Raw genomic sequence first — 20,450 nt, forward strand, 5'->3', positions numbered from 1 at the left:
CTTCAGGGATCCTCCTGCCTCAGCCTCCTGAGTAGCTGGGACTCCCGGCACCCATCACTGTGCCTGGCTCCTGTTTGGGATTTTACATGTCGTGAAAATGTCTAATGGCTTGATCTGAGCTCTCACAGGGGAGTTGGGCCAGTGCCCTCATGTCTCTGTTACCTTTCTTTTGCAGCCCTGGGGATGGAGCCCAGGACCTTGCACATGTCGGGCAGACGCCCCACTACGGGGCTGCAGCAGCCTCTCTGTTCCATGCTGTTTCTCAGAGTCCTGACAGTATTCCAAGCGATATTAGGCGAAAATAGTCCATTAGCAGCCAGAAATTCAGTTAATGATTAAAATGTTAACTTGGCCAGAGTCTCTCTAGGATGCATTTAGTCCTCACATTGCTCCATCCCCAGGTCTGCACACTGAAAAATCAGAGCCTGCATTTATTATTATTATTTTATTTTTTGCAGAGCTGTGGGTGGAATCCCGGGCCTCACACAGACTAGAACAAGACCGTTTGCCCCTGAGCCACGAGCCCAAGCCCTGAGCTGCTGCTGATGTTTGGTACTGGGGACTGAACCCAGGGATGCTTAACCACTAAGCCACATCCCAGCCCTTTTTATTTTTAGAGACAGGGCCTCGCTAAATTGCTGAGGCTGACTTTGAACTTGTGATCCTCCTGCCTCAGCCTCCCAAGTCACTGGGATTACAGGTGTGCGTCAAGGCGCCCAGCTTGACTTTTCCACTTTTGAAAACTATCCAAGGGGCTGGGGTGTAGCTCAGTGGCTGCCCAAAGCCCTGGGTTCCATTCCCAGTGCTGCAAAAAATGGTATAAAATAAATCATCACAACCAGATGGATTTATTATGTATTAATTGAATTTCAATCTTGCACCATTCTCAGTGAGGCAGAACCCTGGATCACGGGGTGGAATTTTGGGTCTGGGCTTTGCGGGCTGTCTAGAAGTCCCCCAGTTGGTGAGTCGTATCTGCCCAGGGTTGGGGATCCGAAGAAGGGTGGCAGCTGGGTTCTGGCTCTTCCTGTCCTTTCCGTCCTGGGACACTAACTCATGGTCACTTGTAGCAGACCTCCCTGGGGGTGGTGGCCATGGAGGAGCAGACATCTGGCTTCTCCTCACCCTGGAGTGGAGGGTCGGTGTGGGAATCCTGGCAGGAGGTGCTCCTCCCACCAGCGGGATCCCCGGCTCCCCCCATCTTACCTGATACAGCTGGCAGACGAGGCTCAGGAGCTGGCTGGAGTCTTTCAGGGGCTTCTGCACAGAGAAAAGCAAACAGCCCCACTGACCACCAGCCCCGCAATCCTGCTCTGCTGGTCTGGGCCCCCAAGGGGTTGCCAGGGTTCCCAAAACTGGCTCAGACCAGGGGGCACCTCCACCACCCGGATCCCCTCCCAGGGTCCTGCTGCTCACACACAGTCTTACCCCATTGACGAGGATCCAGGGCACATACTGGTGGGGCGGCTGCAGCGCGTGTGTCAGCTGGGCGTTGGCGTGCATGAGCCGGGTGCCGCGCGCCCCGGTTGCGCAGTCGATAATGCTGTCTGGGGACACCTCGGGGGCATAGAGCTCCAGGCACTAGGGCAAGGGGTGGGCCAGCGTGTTGCTCGGCTTCCTCCCTGTTATCTCCCCAACGGTCCCCTCTGCCCCCCCCCCCAGGCTTGTTTCCTCACTGGCAAGAGGGGACAGTTGGTTCCACAGCGATGCAACGGTGCCCATAAACAGTAGGTGCTCATTATGTGCCTGAATGGAGGCCCTTGAGGCTGGGGTTCAGGCTACTCCTGCCTCCCACCTCTCGTGCTCTCCCTGCTAAGACCAGCCGCTTTCGACAGGTCTCTCTCTACTCAGAGCTTGGTGCATGCTGTTCCCATGCATGAACACCCTTCCTCCCCCTCCTCCCTCCTCCCCAGTGCTCCCTCGTCCTCTTCACTGCCCAGCCCCCCTCTGATCCTGCAAGGTGGGGAGTGATGGGGTGAGGCTTCTTGGGTGTCCTGGATGTTTGATGAATGAATACATGATTGGGGTGGGGGATCACCCTTTGGGGAATTATTATTTTTGTTTTACAATCCCCCAGGGAAATAAATAGGTAGGGCCTCTCCTATCCATTGTCCCCATATCTTAGCATCTAGGTCCCTGCACCTTCCTGCGCTTCCTTCCATGCCCAGCTCAGAGATGCCTCCTCCAGGAAGTCTTCCCTGATGTACTTGCACCCCCAAGGGACCTGCCTGTGTCCCCCGACCCAGAGAAGGGAGCTGGGCCTGGAACCTGGGCTGGCCAGGGTCCGTGCTGCTCACCGGTTTCAGATGTTTTTCCATGTCGTCCAGCTGTTCCAGGCAGACAATGGTGAGGAAGGCGGCGCTGTTCTCCAGCTGGTCCAACAGGCAGGCCTGGGACCAGAGAGGGGGCGGCCAAGGTCAGGAGGGGTCCCGACACCCCAAGGCTTCTGGGGACAAACACGGTGCCTAGAGGAGGATGCGGGCAAGGCGGACGGGATGGCGCCGAGGCGGGCGGCGCCGAGGATGGAGCCGGCAGCCGTCTTTCCCTATGGGCGCCCCAGGCTGCGCAGCCACTGCGCGCCCAGGTCCCCGCTCACCTCCACCTTGTTCAGCTGGCACTCCCGCTCCCCGTGTTGGCACGTGAACTCCCACGTGCCGCTGACATTCCGCTCCTGCAAGCAGAGAGCCCAGTGAGCCCGGGTCGCCACACCGGCGACCCCTCCCCGGCTTCCCTGGCGCGCCTACCCACCTGGGCGTTTCCGTAGGGCACCAGGGTGACATTGAGGATCTCCATGACCATCAGCCACGTTGGGAAGAGGTCTCTAACCAGGAAGTACCTGCAGCCTCCGCACAGGGACTCGTAGTAGAGGCTCACATTGACCAGCAGCTCCGGGGACTTCTTGAGGGGCTCCCGCAGACACAGGTCATGGACCTGCCAGGAGCAGGGCGCAGGGCGCGTGTGAGCAGGCGCAGCCCCCGGGGCAGCTCCCCGTGTGTTGGGGCCGCGCTGGGATTCTTGGAGAAGGGAAAGGGCAAGCAAGAGATGCACCTTGAACTTGGGCCAGGTCTTGCAGGGTGGGGGTTGGGTGGGGGTGGGGGACCCTGCCTCTGAGGCTTTTTCTTTTTCTGTTGTCTCTGCGGGGCTGGGGGTGACGCCAGGGTCAAGCACAGGCGAGGCAAGTGCTCTACCACCGAGCCCCTCCTCCAGCCATCAGAAGTTTCAGTGTACCCTCAAACGGTCCTCAGTCTCAGTTTGTCTACAAATCAGGCAGAACAGTCGTGCAAACAGTAGGCATTCAGTGTATGCACAGGCCTTGCTTCCCTCCAAGTGAGGTAATGCCCCCTCACTCATAAGGGCTGGATACAGTGAAGGGTCAGGCACTTGTATTCCTGGTCACTGTACTGGGGATTCCACCCAGGAGCGCTGACCGCGGAGCTCACCCCAGCCCTTTTTACTTTTTATTTTGAGCCAGGGCCTCGCTAAGTTGCTTAGGGCCTCACTAAGTTTCTGAGGTGACCTCAGATTTATGATCCTCCTGCCTCAGCCTGGGATTTCAGGCGTGTGCCACCAGCCCCACTTTTTTGGAGGTGCATATCATGGGAGCCTAATGCATGCTCATTTCTTATCACTCCTTCCCTCCCCAGATCCTGGGCCCTGAGCTAAGCAAGGATGTACTCCCATGCGGACTTATTTATCCTTCCTCTCCGGGGATCCACGTGAACCTCACCCATGCCCCACTAAACAGAGGCGGCGCCTAATATGTGCTGACTTCCGGCTTCAGCAGAAGGGTGGCAGGCGGGTCTGGTCTCCGGGACCGTGAGCAAGTCGCTCAGCCTTCGGGGCATCTGCTGCTCCCTAGCAGAAGCGCGCCAGGCCTCCTCCCGGCTGGAATGAGCGCCCGACTGGCCCGAGCGCCTACGGCGGCGGCGCGAGCCCTTAGATCATCGGGTCACCTCTGCCTCCAGGAGGAGGCCCGGGTTCCCAGGCGAGAAGTATACCGTAGGTGCTTAACGAACAATCGGGAGGGGCGGGCGGGTGACAGCTGCGGGTCTCAGACACGCGATGGGGAAGCAAAACGATTCGGCCAGTGTGGGACCACGGTGACGGGAATGAATGGGGCGGGAGAGCGGGCACCGGCTGGGACGGCGTCCCCTCGGGAGTCCCCACCTGATCTTCCCAAGCAAAGTCCCGGCAGAGGAGCCGCCTGCCCCGCTAGGGCGCGGTCCCCTCTGGCCCGCCTGCCGCGTCGCCGTCCGACCCTACCTTGCAGGCGGCCACCCTCTGGGAGGCCAATGAGGACGCCCGCGTCACAGCGGGGACTTCCAGTAGCAGCAGCAGCAGCGGTAGGGACGGCAGGAGTGGTGACAGGGCCATACCGGCGGGGGCAAAGGCGCAGCGGCTGGAGCGGCCGCCCGCGGGAAGGAGGCGTCTTTATCCCGGCGGTGGCCCCGCCCCCAGGCCAGGCCACCCTCGGGTGCCCACGCCCCTTGGGGCCCAGGCCAAGTGTCGCTGGGATCTTTCCTTCTTTCTCTGGGCCTGCTTTCCAACCTGCCCACGCCACCAACCTCGCCAGACGCTGCGCCCCAGATCAAGAAAAGGCGGTCGGTCACCTCCTAGCTCCTGCTGGGCCGCTGGCTGCACCCAGTCATGCGGGGGCCCGGGGTCCGGAGCCCTGTGAGCCCCGTGAGTCAGGGACACTCTGGGGATCCCCAGGGTAATCAAGGCCTGTCCATGGCCTCTGGGTCCCACTCTAGGGCGCTCCTGAGCTCTGATGAGATTCTGTGCCTGAAGCCAGCAGGGGCTGCGCAGCCTGGGTCCCCTCCCTCCGGCCAGGCCCAGGATGACCCCCTCTCCTTGCCTAACCCTTGGGACTGGCCCCTCCCCCTCCCGCCTCGGGGCCCTGGGCTCCAGACTCACCGCCACCAGTTGATCCAGGCTTGGCCACAGCTCAACAAAAAGCAGAAGCCGGGACCCAGTGGGATCCCCACCCCTACTTTTGGGTGAGGGACAGGAGGGTTGGGTTCCTTCTTTCCTGAGCAAGGCTTGGGGTGGGGATGTCCTGGCCCTGCGGGGCAGGGAAGCGGTTTGCCATGTACAAGGCGGGTGGGTGGAGGAGGTTGGACTTGGGGGGCCGCAGAGCAGATGGAGTCAGTCTGGCACCCGCTTTGCTCCCGGGACACCACTGATCCCTTAGAGAAAGGGAGCCTCAGTTTCCCCATCTGTAAGATGGGGAAGGAGAGAGGTTTGGGGGATAAAGCCACTACAGAGCCCTCAGAGGCAGGAAGAACACTTCCCAGGCTGGGCCTCAGGAGGGTACAGCTGGGTCCTGTGACCCTGGGAAGGGGCCATCCAGGATGGCCACTCCAGCGGCCCCAGCAATGCAGACAAAGTGTGGCCTCCACAAAAGGCCTGGATGGAGGCTGGAGGGTTTTTTTGTTTGGAATAACCACGAGGTTTGAAAAACCAGCCTCTACCTCAGCACAGCCTGTCCAAGGAAGGGACATCACCTTTGTCCTTGGAAAGACCCACAGAGCGCTCCTAAACACATTCCCACTCTGCTAAGTTGTTTATCTACAAATAACAGGAGAGATCTGCTGCGACAGGTGTCCCTGACTCAGTCAGGCTAGGTGGGGACCCATAGCAAGCCCCTAGCAGCCACCAATCAGCATGAGACAAGGGAAATACCTGGGATGCCAGATGACCCTCCCAGTAGTTTATGGCGGTTGATAACGTGTTGGGAAACCATGCAGTTCAGCAGGAACATCCCTCTTGGCTTAAACCAGTCAGTTCAAACGAATCCCCCTCTTGTACTGACCAATCACCCCTACCCAACTTGTTCCCGCCAGTGAATGTGCTAATCATGTTTTAGAGTTGTTATTTGATTTTCCCGCGGTGTGTGATGATTTGCTGAGATGCTATGATGTATGTGAAGTCCCTGCCTTCTCCAAAGAATGTATAAAACTGCTGCAAACCCTGGGCTCGGGGCCTCTCGGCGTCACCAGTTGCTCTGTGTGTGCGGGGAGGCCCGAGCTAGCTCGCAATAAACACCTCGTTGCTGTTTGTTTACATCGGTCTTGGTCTCTGGTGGTCTTTGGGGGTCCCGAAACAGGTTCAGGTGCTGCAAGCTTCCCGAGGCCTGGCCAGCCACGGAGCCCAGTCCCAAGAAGAAACACCAAACCCTGCTAGGGGACAAAGCTCAGCGTGCAGGTCCTCAGCCCCAAGGTCCCAGCCTCCACGTGCTACGTGAAGCAGTGGCAGATTCAGGAGCTGGAGTTTCCCTGAAGCCCCAGAGAGAGACCCCGTGTCCTGTCCCCAGGAGGACCAAGCCAGTCACAAAGCCTAGCTCCTCCTCTTCATTTTTGTGGTGCTGGGGATGGACCCCAAGGCCTCGCCCAGGCTGAGCACCTGCTCAGCCACTGACCCTCACCTGAGCCCCTCCATTTCCTTTTTTTTGGTGTGTGATACTGGGGATCCAACCCAGGGTGCTCTAAAATAGCCACACACACCCCAGCCATTTTCGTTTTCAGACGGGGTCTTGTTAGGTTACACAGGCTGCATCACACTTGTGATCCTCCTGCCTCAGTCTCCCCCGTCAGAATTACAGGCATGCGCCACTGTGCCTGCTACTTACGTCTTAAGTTCTTCCCAAGACTCAGCACTTCGTCTTCAGGACATTACTATGCCCTCAGCCTGTGCTGGGTGAGACTGAAGCAATAATAAATAAAATTGCTACAATTTTTCCTGTGGTTCCTTGGTGTCTTCCCTATTGGAAGAAGTCATGTTAAGTACCCTCATCATTTAACTTGTATGCTTGGTGTCAGGCCCAGGTTGGGGCCACAACTCAATGTATCACTGAACCCTCAGAGGCATCTAGTCGTGGCCAGGGATAGCAACTACAGACTCCATCTGGTATTGAGAAAGCTGTTGATCAGAAAGGTTAGGCAACTTTGCCAAAGATGCACAGCAAGCTGCATGGTGATTTGAGTGTAAAGACCACATAGGCTGTTGCCAAGCACCTCCCACCCCTGGCCCAGTCTGGCTGGGGCGTGGGCAGAGGGCTGTTGTCCTGTGATCACAAGCAACAGGAGGCATCCTACAGGCTGGAGTTACTTATGGAACATCTCCAGCTGGGCATGTGACAGGAAAGGTGCTTGGGAAGGCTTGGGGACTCAGAGGAAGCTGTCTTGTCCTGAGAGTACAGCAGTAGCCTGGGCGGGGGTTTCTGGTTCATTTCCTCCAAGCTGCCCAGGCATGTGGGCTTTTTTTTCTTTCTTTTTCGTTTTTGTAGTGGGGATTGAGCCCAGGGGCACTCAACCGGGAAGCCACATCCCAGCCCCATTTTGTCTTTGATTTAGAGACAGGGCCTCACTGAGTGGCTTAGCGCCTCAGTGTTGCTGAGGCTGGCTTTGGACTCCAGATCCTCCTGCCTCAGCCTCCTGAGCCGCTGGGATGACAGGCGTGGGCCACCGGTTGCATGTGAGGTCTTGGGGGGAGCCGGGGGGGTTCTCTGGTCCCTGGAGAGTGGCAACTAGAAGTCTAGGTCCAAGAGACGCAGGACCCCTGGGACCTGCCCTGGGTCATGGTCCCCGAGTGTTGAACAAATGTCTAGAGGGGGCCAGGGAGGGCCTCACAGTAGCTGTACGCTGCATCTGAGGGCATGGGGCACCCTCTGGGTGGCACGAGGAGTGTGGGGACTATTGATGCCACTCGACAAGGAGGAAGCTGCAGATCAGAGAAGGGAGGTGACTTCTTCCGAGGGCACAGCTGGTGGCCCAGCAGGGACTCAAACCTGGAAGCTGGTCAGAGCCAGAGGGGGCCCCGGGGGCCCCTGAGCAGGAACTGGGGGCTGAGCGGGTGGCTCTCCCGAGGGACACTAGGCGGGTGTGGAGTCCTCTGGACTCATGTGGCCCAGTGTGAGGGAGTGAAGGCCTTGGCACTCGGAGGTGGCCTGAGGTTAAACCCACAGTCCTGGCCACTGTGACCCACGCATGCCAGGGTCCCCCTGCACGTGGGGACTGCAGAGAATCCCAGGCATCAAGGACACACTCAGCCCCATGTTCAAATGTTTTATCTCCATGTCGTAACAACGTACCGTACAAAAGCTGCGCCCAGCCTGGCGGGCGGGCAGCGGGGTCCCGGGCAGTGTAGAAAACAGGGCCCTCGTCCCAAGAGACCGAGGGGGAGCTTACAGTCGAGGAAAAACAAATCGAAACCCAACGTGATCGGGAGGAGCCTGAACCTGGTCAGTGGAGGTACCGTGGGCAGTGTCGCAGCGGTCACCCGGCGGCGCAGCCCTGGAGGCCTGGGCTCCGGGGCAGGCGCTCACCAGTTTATTTTTGACTCTTGTCGCGGCCTGTCAGGCGACGGTTTCACTTCAGTGTCGGGAGGGGAAGTTGGGGTCCGTGGGGCGGGTCCCGCCCGGCCCCGAGGGTCGCGGCCGAGGTTCTTGGAAGCAGCCGAGCGAAGTTCCTTCCTGCCCTGACCCCAGGTCTATGGCTTAAAAATCGGGGCGCCCAGGCCGGGGCCGCGCAGCCCGGGGGCCTCTGTAAACATGGAGGTGCAGCCGGGAGGGGCTCCGGGGACTGCGGGGGCGGGGCGAGGGGCGCCGTCCAGGGGCAGGGGGTGGAGGGGCAGGACCCCCAACGTGGAAACAGAGACAGAGACCAGGAACGGGAGGGAGGCTGGGAAGGGGGCAGAGCGAGCGGGTGGGGACCCTGGGGGCTGGTCTGTCCTGGGCTCAGCGCGCGGCGGGCGGCGGCCCGGGGCCGGGGGCGCGCACGGGGTGGGCCAGGGTGACGGGCAGCGCGTCGTTGTGCTGCACCAGGGACGCCTGCTGGTAGTGCAGCACCAGCTCCTTCAGCGACCCGTACAGGTTGTAGGGCTCTGCGAAGCCGAAGCCGGTGGCCGTGCGGTAGATGACACAGTGCTTGGTGTCACCGTCCACCCTGAGAGGGACAAGGGCCGGTCAAGAAGCGCCGTTGCCTTTCCCCTGTCGCCTCGGGGCCCCTTCCCCCCACGCCCCCGGCCAGCCTCCTCCTGGGAAGCTGAGGGGCTGTCCTCTAAGGGCCCGGCGCACAGTAGGTGCTCAATAAGGGCTCTCCCGGCCTGCGCGAGGCACTCACACCACGGAGCAGGCGTAGCAGCCGCGCTGGCTGCTCTCACGGATGAGGAAGGTGCCGTCGCGCTTGCCGCTGAGCATCTCCTCGGCCTGGGTGCGGTTGATCTTGCCCACGTACCACGTGCGCTCCTCGTGGTGGGGGAGGTCCTCCTCGTCCTCCATCAGAGCGTACTGGCTGGGGGGAGGGCAGGGACGGGGCCTGGTCACTCATCTGCAGCCCCCGCTCCTCCTTCACAGCCCGCGCCACAGGTCCCTGGTCTAAGGAGCACCCTCCCCTCCTCCTCCAGGTAGTCACTCACTCCTCTGTTTCGTTTTTGATCCCCAACCACTCATTGATCTTCTTCTGCCGGGCACCTTTTTGGGTAAGCCACCTGAGGACCAAGAAGAAAGAGGACAGTGGGCACCTGCTGCTCGGGGGGAAACAGGGAGGGCACCCAGCAGGCCCGGGCAGCCCCGTGGGAGGCAGCGGCTAGGAGACGGGATAAATTCTATCCTGAAAGGTGACCTGGTCAAGGGCCGCTGGTTCCCCGAGCGCGGCTTGCTAGCCGCCTCTCCTGTCCACTGACCTTCACATTTAGGAGGCCCTGAACACCCCCCCCCCCCCCGCCCGCCGGCCTGGCGAAGGCCTTATCACCACGCCCGGAGAGATCAGTCCTGGGGGCCGCCGCACTGCTGTTGGCCTTTGTCCAACAAAGCTGTCTGTCTGCCCTGTGCCTCGGCTTCCCCAGCTAAGGGCAAACTTGGCAAAGAGCTTGGAAAGGAATAAATGCGCTAATATGCACGCGTGCTGGGCAGGGCGCCTGGCCGCGCACTTGGAGAGGTGGACAGAGGCTGCGGCTGCCACCACGGGGCAGAGCGCAGCGCCTGCGAGACCAGGGCTCCCGGGTCAGAGGCCCAGGGAGCAGCAGCCCTGCTGGCCGAGAGGGAGGGGACCCAGGGGCCAGCGAGGGGTCCTCAGGGGCTAGGCAGGGCCGCGTGGTGAGCAAGGGCACAGGCCAGGCCTGGGGACTGCACTCACACGAGGTACTGGTCGCGGATCTTGCGCAGCTGCATGAGGTCGGGCTTGAGGCTGTTCATGCGCTTGTCGATCTCGCGGTTGTCCGAGGCCTGGGCCCGCAGGTCCTGCTCCAGCTTTGTGCGACTTTCGTGGATCTCCGCGATGCGGGACTTGAGCCGCTCCGAGTTCAGCAGGATCCTGGGGGTGGGCCGGGGAAGGGTCAGTGGCGTCAGGTGGCTCTAGGGCTCTCGAGAACCTTCTGTGCGCCAGGCTACACTGCGAGCCTCTAAGCCTGCGCACAGCATACCCCCCCCCCTTGGCGAACTCCTGCTCATCCTCCAAAGCCTGTTCAGCACACCCCACCCGCCCGCCGCCGCCACCCCCTGGCAGCGCGCCTCACCGCTGCATCTCCTTCTCGTTGCCCTCGCGCCGGAAGCGCTCCAGGTACTCCTTGCTGCACTTCTCCTGCGTCTGGCCCTGCTCCTCGAAGATCTTGATGGTCTCGTTGAAGGCCTCGATTGCTGTGCGCTTCATCTGCAGCTCCTGGAGAGGGGTAAAGCAGAGTACCTCTAGGGACTCCTCATGAGGATGAAGGGCGACCTCATCTCTGATACGGAGACCCTGTTCAAACTGTTCTCTACCGGGACACCTTCCTGGAACACTTAGTCTAGTGGAAGACAACGAACTCCTATTCAGCCTTCAAAACCTTCCTCCTGGCTGGGGAGACAGCTCAGTTGGCCTCCCATGCACAGGCACTGGGTTCCACCCCCAGACCACAAACAAAACAAAAACCAAGCCCCCACTCTCCAACTTCCCCTTTCCTTTGGGCACCTTAAAAACCCCTGGACTTTTTTTTTTTAATACTTTTTTAGTTGTAGCTGGACACAATCTACTTATTTATTTTTATGCGGTGCTGAAGGTTGAACCCAGGGCCTCACGCATGTTAGGCGAGTGCCCCACCGCTGAGCCGCAGCCCCAGCCCAGACACTAAGCATTTTCTATGCATGTCTTTCAATTGGCAGAGACAGGACATTCTATCTGACTCCGTTGTCTCTCAACTTGCAGAAAGAGGCATATTAATTCAGCCCTTGGGCCGGGCACCGTGTGCATGCCTGCAACCCCATCAACTTGGGTGGCTGAGGCAGGAGGACTGCAAGTTCGAGGCCAGCCTAAGCAACTTAGCAATACTCTATGCTACTTAGTGAGATCCTGCCTCAAAAAATAATAATAAAAAGAGCGGAGGAGTGGCTTTGTGGCAAGGTGCCCCTGGTTTCAACCCCTAGTATTCCCCCACTGATACAGTCCTTGAGTGACAAAACCTCCTTTTAAAAAAATGCCCCCCATTCCTGTGACCTCCTGCCCTCGGGCCCAGGTCTTCATCAGGTTGTTATCGTTCAGAGTCACACCCTGGCTAAGGAGCACTGAGAAGTAACCCAGGTCCTGGGTTCCACAGCGCAGAGGGGAAAGAAACCCAGTCCCAGAGAGGCACGGAGGCTCTTGGCGGGACCTCCAGGTCCTGCTACGGCCACTCTGTTTTTTTTAACCACATGCGCCAGGCCACCTGTCCTCATGGCCTCGGGTTGTCCCTCTGGCTCCTGGCCTCGCTGGGCTGGGGCCCTGGCTCCCGAGCGCAGGAGTACCTGGGAGGTGCGCGTGTACTCCTCGTAGAGCTGGTCGTACTCGCGGCTCTTGTCCTGGTACTGCTGGTGGTAGACCTTGAGCTGGGCGCCCACCGCCTCTACGCTGTCCTCCTTGACCACCTGGTCCTGGAGACACCACGGGGTCAGGGGAGACCCAAGATTGGGCGAGGCCACCCCTGGGGCCAGAGGCCCTGGAACCAGCCAGGCGCTGCCCACCCTGGCCCTGCCTGGCACGGACCTGCTGGTACTTGGACACGGGGTAGAGGAGCCGCGTGTCCAGCTTGGCGTTGTACTGGGCCAGGGACTCGTGGCGGTAGTGGGTGATGAGGTCCACCACGGAGCAGAAGGTGAGCGGCTCTGAGAAGCCGTAGTGGCCGTCGCGGTGGAACACCTTGATCAGCTTGTTGTTACCGCCTTTCCTACAGCAGGGAGGGTGGGCGGTTGGCATCCAGCAGGACCTGGCCAAGCCCCCTGCCCTCCAGCCAACACCACGCACAGCCCCTGTGCAACCCCTAGAGAGCCCGAGGGGACAGGCCCACCTGAGGGTGAGCGTGTACTCCCCTTGGATCTTGCTGGATGCATCTCGAACCAGAAAGGTTCCATCTGGGGTGTCCCGGAGTTTCTCATTCACCTCCTCCCTGTGGGGACATCCAGGGAAGAGTTGCCGATCTGGACACCCTACACCCCAAGTGGCATCTCCTGGGTCCCCAGCCCCACCCCAGAGACCCTACCTGGAGATGTCCCCCCAGTACCACTCTGCGTCCTGCAGGGAAGGTGGGCTCCCCCCATTGGCCAGGCCTGTGGGGGCTGGCTTTGCCTTGGAGGGTTTAGGTGGCAGTGCTGGGGGACAGGAAAACAAATGCACAGTAAGCACCAACTGTATACTGCAGCCATCTCCCACTGCAATGGGGCCTGTTCATACCGGCAGGGCCCCAGATCCGCAATCATGGTCCCCCAGGAGTACAACTGACAATCATTTTTTAAAAGGGGGGGGGGTGTTACCTGGAGGTGCGACCTCCTGCTCTTCCAGGTGTTCCTGCAGCAGCTTCTCCACCAGCAGTGCGGGGAAGGTGGGGCTGGACTCACTCCTGGGGGAACGGGAGCATGGTGAGGGCCGGGAGGGTCCGTCCTGGCCTCACATGGTGGTGGGCACACTTGGGGGTCATTATACACGAAGGTATGTACAGGGAAGAGGGGTAGGTGACACCCGCAGGTAGGCGAGGCCAAGTCCTGCCTAGTGTGTGCAGTCCCCAAGGACACAGAGAAGACCAAGAGAGGGCACCTGACCGACACAGACCTGTCTCCTCGCCCCCGCCCCAGGTCTTTCCTGGATCCCTCCCGCAGGCTCAGGCGCAGCCCCGCCCCTTCTGCTCCACTCAGCCCCGCCCCTATGGCGCTGCTGCTCACCCGTCGGGCGCGCCCCCTGGCGGCGGTGAGGGTGGCTGCGTGCGCAGGAGCAGCGGCCCAAAGGTGGCCCCCAGGGCGCGGATGGCAGGGCCCGGGGCTGGGGCGTGACGGGCCACCCGGCCCAGGTGCTGCAGTAGGAAGCGCAGCGTGAGAGCGTGGTGCAGCGGCAGCGTCGGGGGTTCCAGCACCGGCCCCACGGGCCCCGCAGCCTCTGAGAACAGACGGCCAGGGCTGGGTGAGCCGGGGCGGGCCACCGCCTACCCACCCTCCGCCAGTCCCCTCCCTGTCCCTGGCTCCCCGGCAGGCTCACCCCGCAGAGCCCGGCTGGCTTCTGCTGAGGCCTCAGGTGTCACGAGGGGCGTGGGCAAGGCCAGCAGGAAGCCCTTAATGCCATCCGACAACGTAGCAGCGTCCCACTGATCCACGTCGCTCAGGGACCAGTCTGCGGGTGCAGGGGACATGCCAGCGGCTGTTACGGGGGTGGGGGCCCGCAGGGATACCGCCGCCGGCCCCCCCATCCCTGCCCACGGAGGCTCCCCTCACCTGTGCGCAGGGCGGGCAGCTCGGGCCTGCAGTGGGGTTCGCTGTCCAGCCCTGGAGGGTCAGGGGACAAGTGAGTCAGCTCTTAAATGTTGCCCGACCCCACGGAAGGATCGGGTGGCCACTCAACCCCAGCAGACTGGCTTTGGAGCCCAGAGATACGGTTAAGAGGAGGAGAGGGGGTAAGGAGGGAGACCTCCCAAGGGCACTATGCGCCACCTCCGGGACCAGCGCCACCCAGGTGCCCCCCACAGCCCAGTGCTCCCAGGCTCAGCTTCCTCAGCGCAGCCGCCGGGCAGCCCTGTGTGGGGTTTTGCCCATGGGGAGGAGAGCAAGCAGGGGTCAGGGCCAGGCTGAGGCTCACCTATCTGTTCAAAGGTCTCCACGAGCTTCACCAGAATGGGGGGCGCCGCGTCAGGTGGGGAGAACTGCTCAGGCAGGTCGGGGAGTGTGAGGCCTGGTAGGGGACAGCAGGTTGGTGAGGTCCCTGGAAGGACCCTGTCCCTCTGCCCAGTGGAGCTCGGTTCAAATGGCTCCAGGCAGGACCCGGCTCAGACAAGCACCCAGCACCTGGACCACCCGGGGGAGGCTGGAGGGGAAGAGGCCCGGGGAGGGCTGAACTGATGGGAGGCCATTTTCTGGAGTAAGAGACATCAAGATGTCACACTGCTTCAAAGGCCAGGCTGAAGAGTGGCCATGCAAAAATAGGTCCAAGCCCTGACCCCAGGACCTGCAGCTCTTTGGAAGTAGGGTCTTTGCAGGTAGAATAAAGGGAAATCTGGCCCAGAGCAGATCATCCTGGATCTAGGGTGGCCCTAAGCCACCAGCTGGTGTCTAAAGAAGGCCACGTGAAGACAGCTGCAGAGACTGGAGTGAGCCAGGCCTAGCCCAGGAATGGCTGCAGACACCAGGAGGCAGCAGAGCAAGAAGAGACCACCCGACTTCCTGCAGAGGGAGCAGGCCCTGATTTTGGATTCCTGGGTTCTAGAAACATGACAGAGGGCATTTCTACTGTCCAGAGTCACAGAAAGAAAAGCAGCCTACCCCATCTGCCTGTTTTCCCTCGAAGAAACCGAGGGCCAGAGAAGGCAGGTCGGGCACCCAGAGTCGCACAGCAACTGCGGCAGAGCCCCAAACCTGCTGTTAGTTTCTAATAGTGGCTGCCCTTAGGGGATTCTTCTTTCTTTGAAGGTGCTGAGGATGGAACCCAGGGCCTCACACGAGCTAGGGGAGCTCTCTACCACTGAGCCGCATCCCAGCCCGTCTCTCCTTTTTTGATATAAATGGGAAAAAAAAGTGATTGAGAAAGAAAAGAAGGAAACATGCCTCTGACCCGCTATTCCAGCGACCCTTCCTCACCTCCTAAGTCATTCTGCTTCTAAATTCTCTTCCCTTTTAGAAAAGGCTGGAACCCCTCCCAGTGGGCGGGCGCCAGGGTCTGGGGCCAACACCCCCCACCCTGTGTTCCCGCGGGGTCCTCTGTGCGCTGGCCTCCCGCCCCAGCAGGCTCCTGCTGCTGCGCCACCATTTGATGCGGCTCTGGCCCTCGGCAGGACGCCCTGGCACAGGGCAGGGGCAAGCTGGGGCCTGTGGGGCTGCTGAGTGACAGGCCAGGTGGGGCCTGGAGCCGGCAGAGGCCCAGCTGCGTGGAATGTGCCAAAAAAAAAAAAAAAAAAAAAAAAAAAAGAAAGAAAGAAAAAGAAAAGGAAAAAAAAAAAAAAAACATCACGAGAGGCGGCGGGCACTGGCCGGGCCCTGGTTCTGCAAATTCAACCCAGAGACCACGAGGGACCCGTGTGCAAATGGAGCCGGAGGACCCGGAGATCAGGCCCTGCCCCCATTTTACAGATGAGGAACTTGGGCTCAGAGAGGCCGGGCCTCCCATGGACGCTGGCCAGGTAGGCCCAGGAGGCCCTGATGGGGCTGATGGCGGAAACCTGCCTCCACTGGCTCCCGGGGGTCCCAGCCGCCCAGAGCAGCAGGGCCACAGGGCGCACAGACCAGAGCTGCCATTTCCTGAGGGGAAGCCCAGCTCTGCGGAGGGCAGCCTGGCAGGTCACGGCCCTGGACGTTTGGAGGGCGAGACTGGGCAGCTGCCCCGAGTGGAGATGGTGTGGGGGCTGGAGCGAGGCCAGGCAGAGGGAGGCGGCTGTTACCAGGGGGAGAGGCAGAGTCTGGCCTGGAGCCCGGATGGGGCCGCCTCCTGCTCCTTCAGGCCTGGGCCCTGGAGACGCCAGATGCTGTGAGGCCCAAGCCAAGCTGGAAACCTCTGCGTCCCCCTTCTGCCCCCTGCTGTGGGACTCCGGCCTGAGCATCTGGGGACAGTGCAGAGCAGCCTGGCGCCCCCTGGGGCCTTGGCCTCCCTGGGGACTGACCCTGAGTACTTTGGTCTCAACCTGTCCATGGGCTTCCTTGGCTGCGGGAGGGCTGGATCAGGCCGGGCTGGTCCTCAGCACCTCCTCACCACAACGGGGGCCTCCGTTTCCTGGCCGGAACCCACAGCCCCTGCCTGCCCCACATTCCTCAGTGCCCCGGCCTCTCTGCTCCGGGCACCCTCCTGGGAAGTGGGGATGGCTCCTTTCTACCGAGCACCCCAACCTCTTGGGTTTTGGCTCCCTTGATTTTAAAAACCAAGTAAAATCAAAGGGGTTCTACCAGGAACCCCATCTGCAAACTGTAGGATGAAGCTAGATCGGGCCTCTGAATCCTATGAACACTCACTGTCCATGCCCCCTGTGGGCCACCTTCCTCAGCACTCCTCACGGTGCTGAGCCTGCCAGCGTCCCCTGAACCTGTCATCGCTATGTCACCACCCTCACCCTTGCTGTGCCCACTGCCTGGGTTCCTCCAACCCCAGCTCCTCCCTGCAAGCCTTCCGCACAGCCTCTGCCACCAATTATCACCTTCCCATCATGTCTTGAATTAGAAGTCCTGTGAGGGCAGGGCCAGGCTTTGTGTCCAGTGCTGACTGACAGCAGCACCCCATACACACAGCTAATAAACGACCAATATCCTTATTCCTCCGCCCCTGAGAGAGACTCCAGTGCCTCCTTGCAGAGAAGAAAAGACTGAGGGTCCAAGTGGACATCCTCTTCCTAAAGTTTCTGCCTGCTGCTCACCTGGTTCGGGGGGCCCATCCCGGGGCCTGGCAGGAAGTGGGCGGGGGCCTCGTGGTCGAGGGCCTGGCCGGGCCAGAGCCACAGGCCCCAGGAACTCCACGTAGGTGCCAGGGAAGTCACCTCGCTGTCGGGTGCGCTCATTGAGGCCAGGCATCCAGCCTACACTCTGTGGGCAGCGCTCACCGCCCTCCGCCACGCCCAGTGCCTGCAGCGCAGCCCGGCTCACCACCAGCACGTCGCCGGGTAGCAGCTCCAGGTCCTCTGGCCGCTCCCGGCGGAACGGGTACAGTGCGCGGTACTGGAAGCCGTCGGCCATGCTGGGTGCGGTGTGATGGGATGGTCAGGCAGCTGCTCGGGGCCCTGACGGCCCCATCCACTGGGTGGGCTTGGGGTGCTCAGGCCTCGATTTCCAGCAGAAGTCAAAGGCGACCCTGGGGGCCGCTCATGCCTGGCTCCGCACCATCATTCCATGACTCCGTGACGGCCACTTGTTGCTGTGTCCACCATGCGCCAGCTGCAGGGCGGGGGGTTGGTGCAGTGATTGCAGTTCACTTGGCCACTGCGTTCCCCATGGGAGAGGGGCGCTGGAGCAGGCAGATCACTCCCTCAGGAGAGGGGCCATCAGTGCCCGAGGCTGGCAGCTCCTCCAGCTGTACCAGGTGAGGGAGCCGGGGGAGCCAAGGGCACAGGTTGCCACCATGCTTGGCCAGGGTCGCTGACCTGCAGGTGGACAGGGCAGTGATAGTCAGATGATGCATACCCTTGACACAGAGATGGGCCCAAATCCAAATCCTGGGCCGGAACCCCCTGAATCGCTGGGTGGCCTTGGGTGCCCTTCCTGTCCTCAGTTTCCCCGTTTGTATAATGGGTGCATTAGCAGCCCTCCTTCAGGGCTGTGGGGAGTGGAGCTGGACAAACTTCATGCTCAGGGGCTGGGGATGTGGCTCAAGCGGTAGTGCGCTCGCCTGGCATGCGTGTGGCCCGGGTTCGATCCTCAGCACCACATACAAAGATGTTGTGTCCACCGAAAACTAAAAAATAAATATTAAACTTCTCTCTCTCTATAAAAAAAAACCAAAAAAACAAACAAACAAAAAAACTTCATGCTCAGCTGAGCGAGCTCCTCATCCTCGTTCGAGATGGGAACCAGGCTCAGAGCAGGGAGGTCTCTGTATGGCCACTCCGTGGGCCAGGGAGCAGCAGGGACTCACACCCAGGCCCAGATGGAGCTGAGGCGGTGGCAGTCACATGGCCAGTGGCGCTCAGAGCAAGCAGGGTGAAATGGGAGCCACTCAAAGTACTTGGGGGCCGGTGGAGCAGAGGAGGAGGCAGCAGAGGGTGCACAGCGTAGGGCGGGAGGGCCAGGGAAAGCCCTTGGCACCTGCAGAGTAAGTCCAAGCACAGGACTTCCAGTCTCTGCAGGGGAGCAGGCAGGGGGCTGGGGGTGTCCCTAGCTTGGCTATCTGGGGCCCACAATAGGTGCAAAAAGTAGGGGGGGAGGTGTGGCAAAGAGCCAGCCAGACCTTGGCTGCAGGGTAGGACAGGGAGCCAGGAGAGGGTGGACAGGAGGAGGGCACTGTGGCCGCCAAGGGAGGTAGATGCCAGGTGCTGAGTGATGACCGTCCCCCAGGAGCTCAGGCCTGGAGGAGCAGAGATGGGGCCATGTTCCCAGCCCCAGCCCTGCAGATCTGGTTCTCCTGTGAGGATGGGGCCGGGGCGGGGTGTGCAGTCTAGAGAATCTGCCTCAGAGCTAAGAGGGCGCACCAGGCCCCTCCCAGCCTCTGCAAAGGTACATGCGAAGGCCTGGCAGCAGCAAGTCGCTTGCCAAGAGTTCAGGTGGCTAGAAGAAAAGGCGCCATCCAACAACGGCCTCGTGCCAAGGGTCTGGGGTTTTGCCCCAGGCCACAGAGACTGTCAGGAGGTGTCCGAGCACAGAGCCGGGGCTCCACGTTCTCAGGTGCCCGAATAAACCAGCTCTCTGAACCTGGTCACCCACATTCTACAGGTGGGGAAACTGAGGCCCGGATATGAAATGTCCAGGAAACCTCCTGGATCCGCCTGCCTGGCCGCCCCCGCGCCCCGGTGTGCACGCGTTTGCACACGCTGGGGAAACGGCGCTCCCCGAATTCGAGAGGCGAGGGAGCCCCCGCAGGGCTGGGGGCTCCGCGGGTGGACGCACTGCCTGCGTGCTCACGCAGACGCACACTCGGGCCTGCGTGGACCCCGCAGCCCAGCCAGGAGACCGGAAGTGGGATCGACCCCAGACCCTCCTGCACCCCATTGTGCCCCAGTGCTGGGCGCCCCTCGTTACCGCTCGAGGCCACACTCCAGACGGGGCCTTCTTGCATGGGGGACCGCGGCTCCGGCCCCGGATCTCCGCCGCGAAATCCCCCGTTCCGTCCCGACCGTCCCGGGCAGGTTGCACGGCTGCGGAGGGAGCCCGACGCCTCCCCTTCCCTGCGGCCCCCCAATTCCCGCGGGGCCCGATGCAGCCCGCGCCCGTGGTCCGGCTTCCACAGGGGCCCTGTAATCTGCCTAGGAGCCCCGCATTCAGTGCACTCCCAGCCCCTCCTGCCACGACGGCCACTAGGGACTCACCTGGTCGCGACCGCCACCGCCGCCGCCGCCGCGGCCGCCGTCACGTTGAGCCGAATCCGCCCCGTGGCTCCACCGCGGCCGCCGTCGCCGCAGCCGCGGGATCCCCTCGTCAGCCGCCGCCGCGGTTCCGAGCTGCCGGGCCCGCCCCCGGCGGAAATGGACGAGCGCATTCGGGCCGGCGAGTTCACCAAGACCTAGGCGGAGCCGGGGCGGGGAGAACGCCTGAGTGATTCCGGAAAGAGCCGAACGTACTCCCGCGGGACTGGCCGGCTGGAGGTTACAGCGAGACAGCCGAACAGTTACGGAAGTAGCCGAATAAGATCGGGTCGGTGGAAGCTGGACTCGGCAGGAGCAAAAGACCCCCGAGCGGGTCCGGAAATAGCCGAACGCGCTCCAGCTGGTTTGGTGGAACAGAGGCTGAGCTGAGAGACCGCGGGGAGTTGCTGGAGAGAACCAAGCGTGCTTCGTCCCAAACGGAGACTCTGGGAATTTAGGCCCAGAGGCTACCGTCAAATTCCGGAAGTTTCCGAAGCATGGACGGTTCTAGACGGCGGGTGAGGGGGACTCAGGTTCAGGAAAGTGGGCAACGGGAACGGGGGAAGGGCTTGCCACCGAAAACAGCCGACCGCCTACGAGAAAGAGGCGGAGTTGGAGGCGTTTCCATGGCAACCAGGAGCGTCCGGAAACAGCCGAAAGATCTCGAGTCCCGGCCGGAGCAAGAACGTGGCTGACTTGGGCACACATCCACGATTGTTTCCGGAAACAGCTGAAGACACTCGGAACTGGGGGCGTGACCAAGGATGTTTCTCAGACTGTCCAGAGCTCCGGAAATAGCCGATAGCACTCGGGCTGGGTTCGGGGTGGGGCACAGTGCATGGCACAGCCCAAGCAAAGATCAGAATACAAAGGACACGACGATGGCTTGTCTTTATTAGCATAGCTCCGGACTCCAGACGAGTGTCTGAAGGTTTTGTTTGTTTTGGGGAAAAGGCGGCGGGTCTCGTAGTGTTGCTCAGGCTGGTTTCGAACTC

The 20,450-nt window shown here is 61.2% G+C and overlaps 2 protein-coding genes across 3 annotated transcripts; both read right to left on the reverse strand.

Annotated features, from left to right (window-relative positions):
• Window positions 1–829: 829 nt before the first annotated feature.
• Window positions 830–4,443, reverse strand: Ifi30 (IFI30 lysosomal thiol reductase). Its single transcript, XM_027932396.2, has 7 exons — window positions 4,264–4,443; window positions 2,749–2,931; window positions 2,597–2,671; window positions 2,298–2,390; window positions 1,429–1,581; window positions 1,207–1,260; window positions 830–1,126 (listed from the first exon to the last, which is right to left on the reverse strand). Exons 1-7 carry the CDS (start codon window positions 4,372–4,374, stop codon window positions 1,061–1,063), a joined length of 735 nt encoding a protein of 244 aa, XP_027788197.2. The 5' UTR covers window positions 4,375–4,443; the 3' UTR covers window positions 830–1,060.
• Window positions 4,444–8,051: 3,608 nt separating this feature from the next.
• On the reverse strand, window positions 8,052–19,516 carry Pik3r2 (phosphoinositide-3-kinase regulatory subunit 2). 2 transcript variants are annotated; one of them, XM_027932421.2, is made up of 16 exons: window positions 19,420–19,516; window positions 16,822–17,541; window positions 14,067–14,159; window positions 13,706–13,756; window positions 13,473–13,604; window positions 13,163–13,373; window positions 12,758–12,843; window positions 12,487–12,595; window positions 12,295–12,393; window positions 11,994–12,174; window positions 11,756–11,881; window positions 10,516–10,658; window positions 10,137–10,313; window positions 9,418–9,489; window positions 9,123–9,293; window positions 8,052–8,945 (listed from the first exon to the last, which is right to left on the reverse strand). In XM_027932421.2, the coding sequence occupies exons 2-16, from the start codon at window positions 17,135–17,137 to the stop codon at window positions 8,738–8,740; spliced, it is 2,175 nt and encodes a 724-aa protein (XP_027788222.2). In that variant the 5' UTR covers window positions 17,138–17,541; window positions 19,420–19,516; the 3' UTR covers window positions 8,052–8,737. The 2 variants fall into 2 exon arrangements, with proteins under 2 accessions (XP_027788222.2, XP_027788221.2); XM_027932420.3 differs by lacking the exon at window positions 19,420–19,516 and having other exon boundaries at window positions 16,822–19,228.
• Window positions 19,517–20,450: the final 934 nt, after the last annotated feature.

The sequence above is a fragment of the Marmota flaviventris genome, chromosome 1, assembly GCF_047511675.1.
Source record: "Marmota flaviventris isolate mMarFla1 chromosome 1, mMarFla1.hap1, whole genome shotgun sequence".
Classification (NCBI taxonomy): Eukaryota; Metazoa; Chordata; class Mammalia; order Rodentia; family Sciuridae; genus Marmota; species Marmota flaviventris.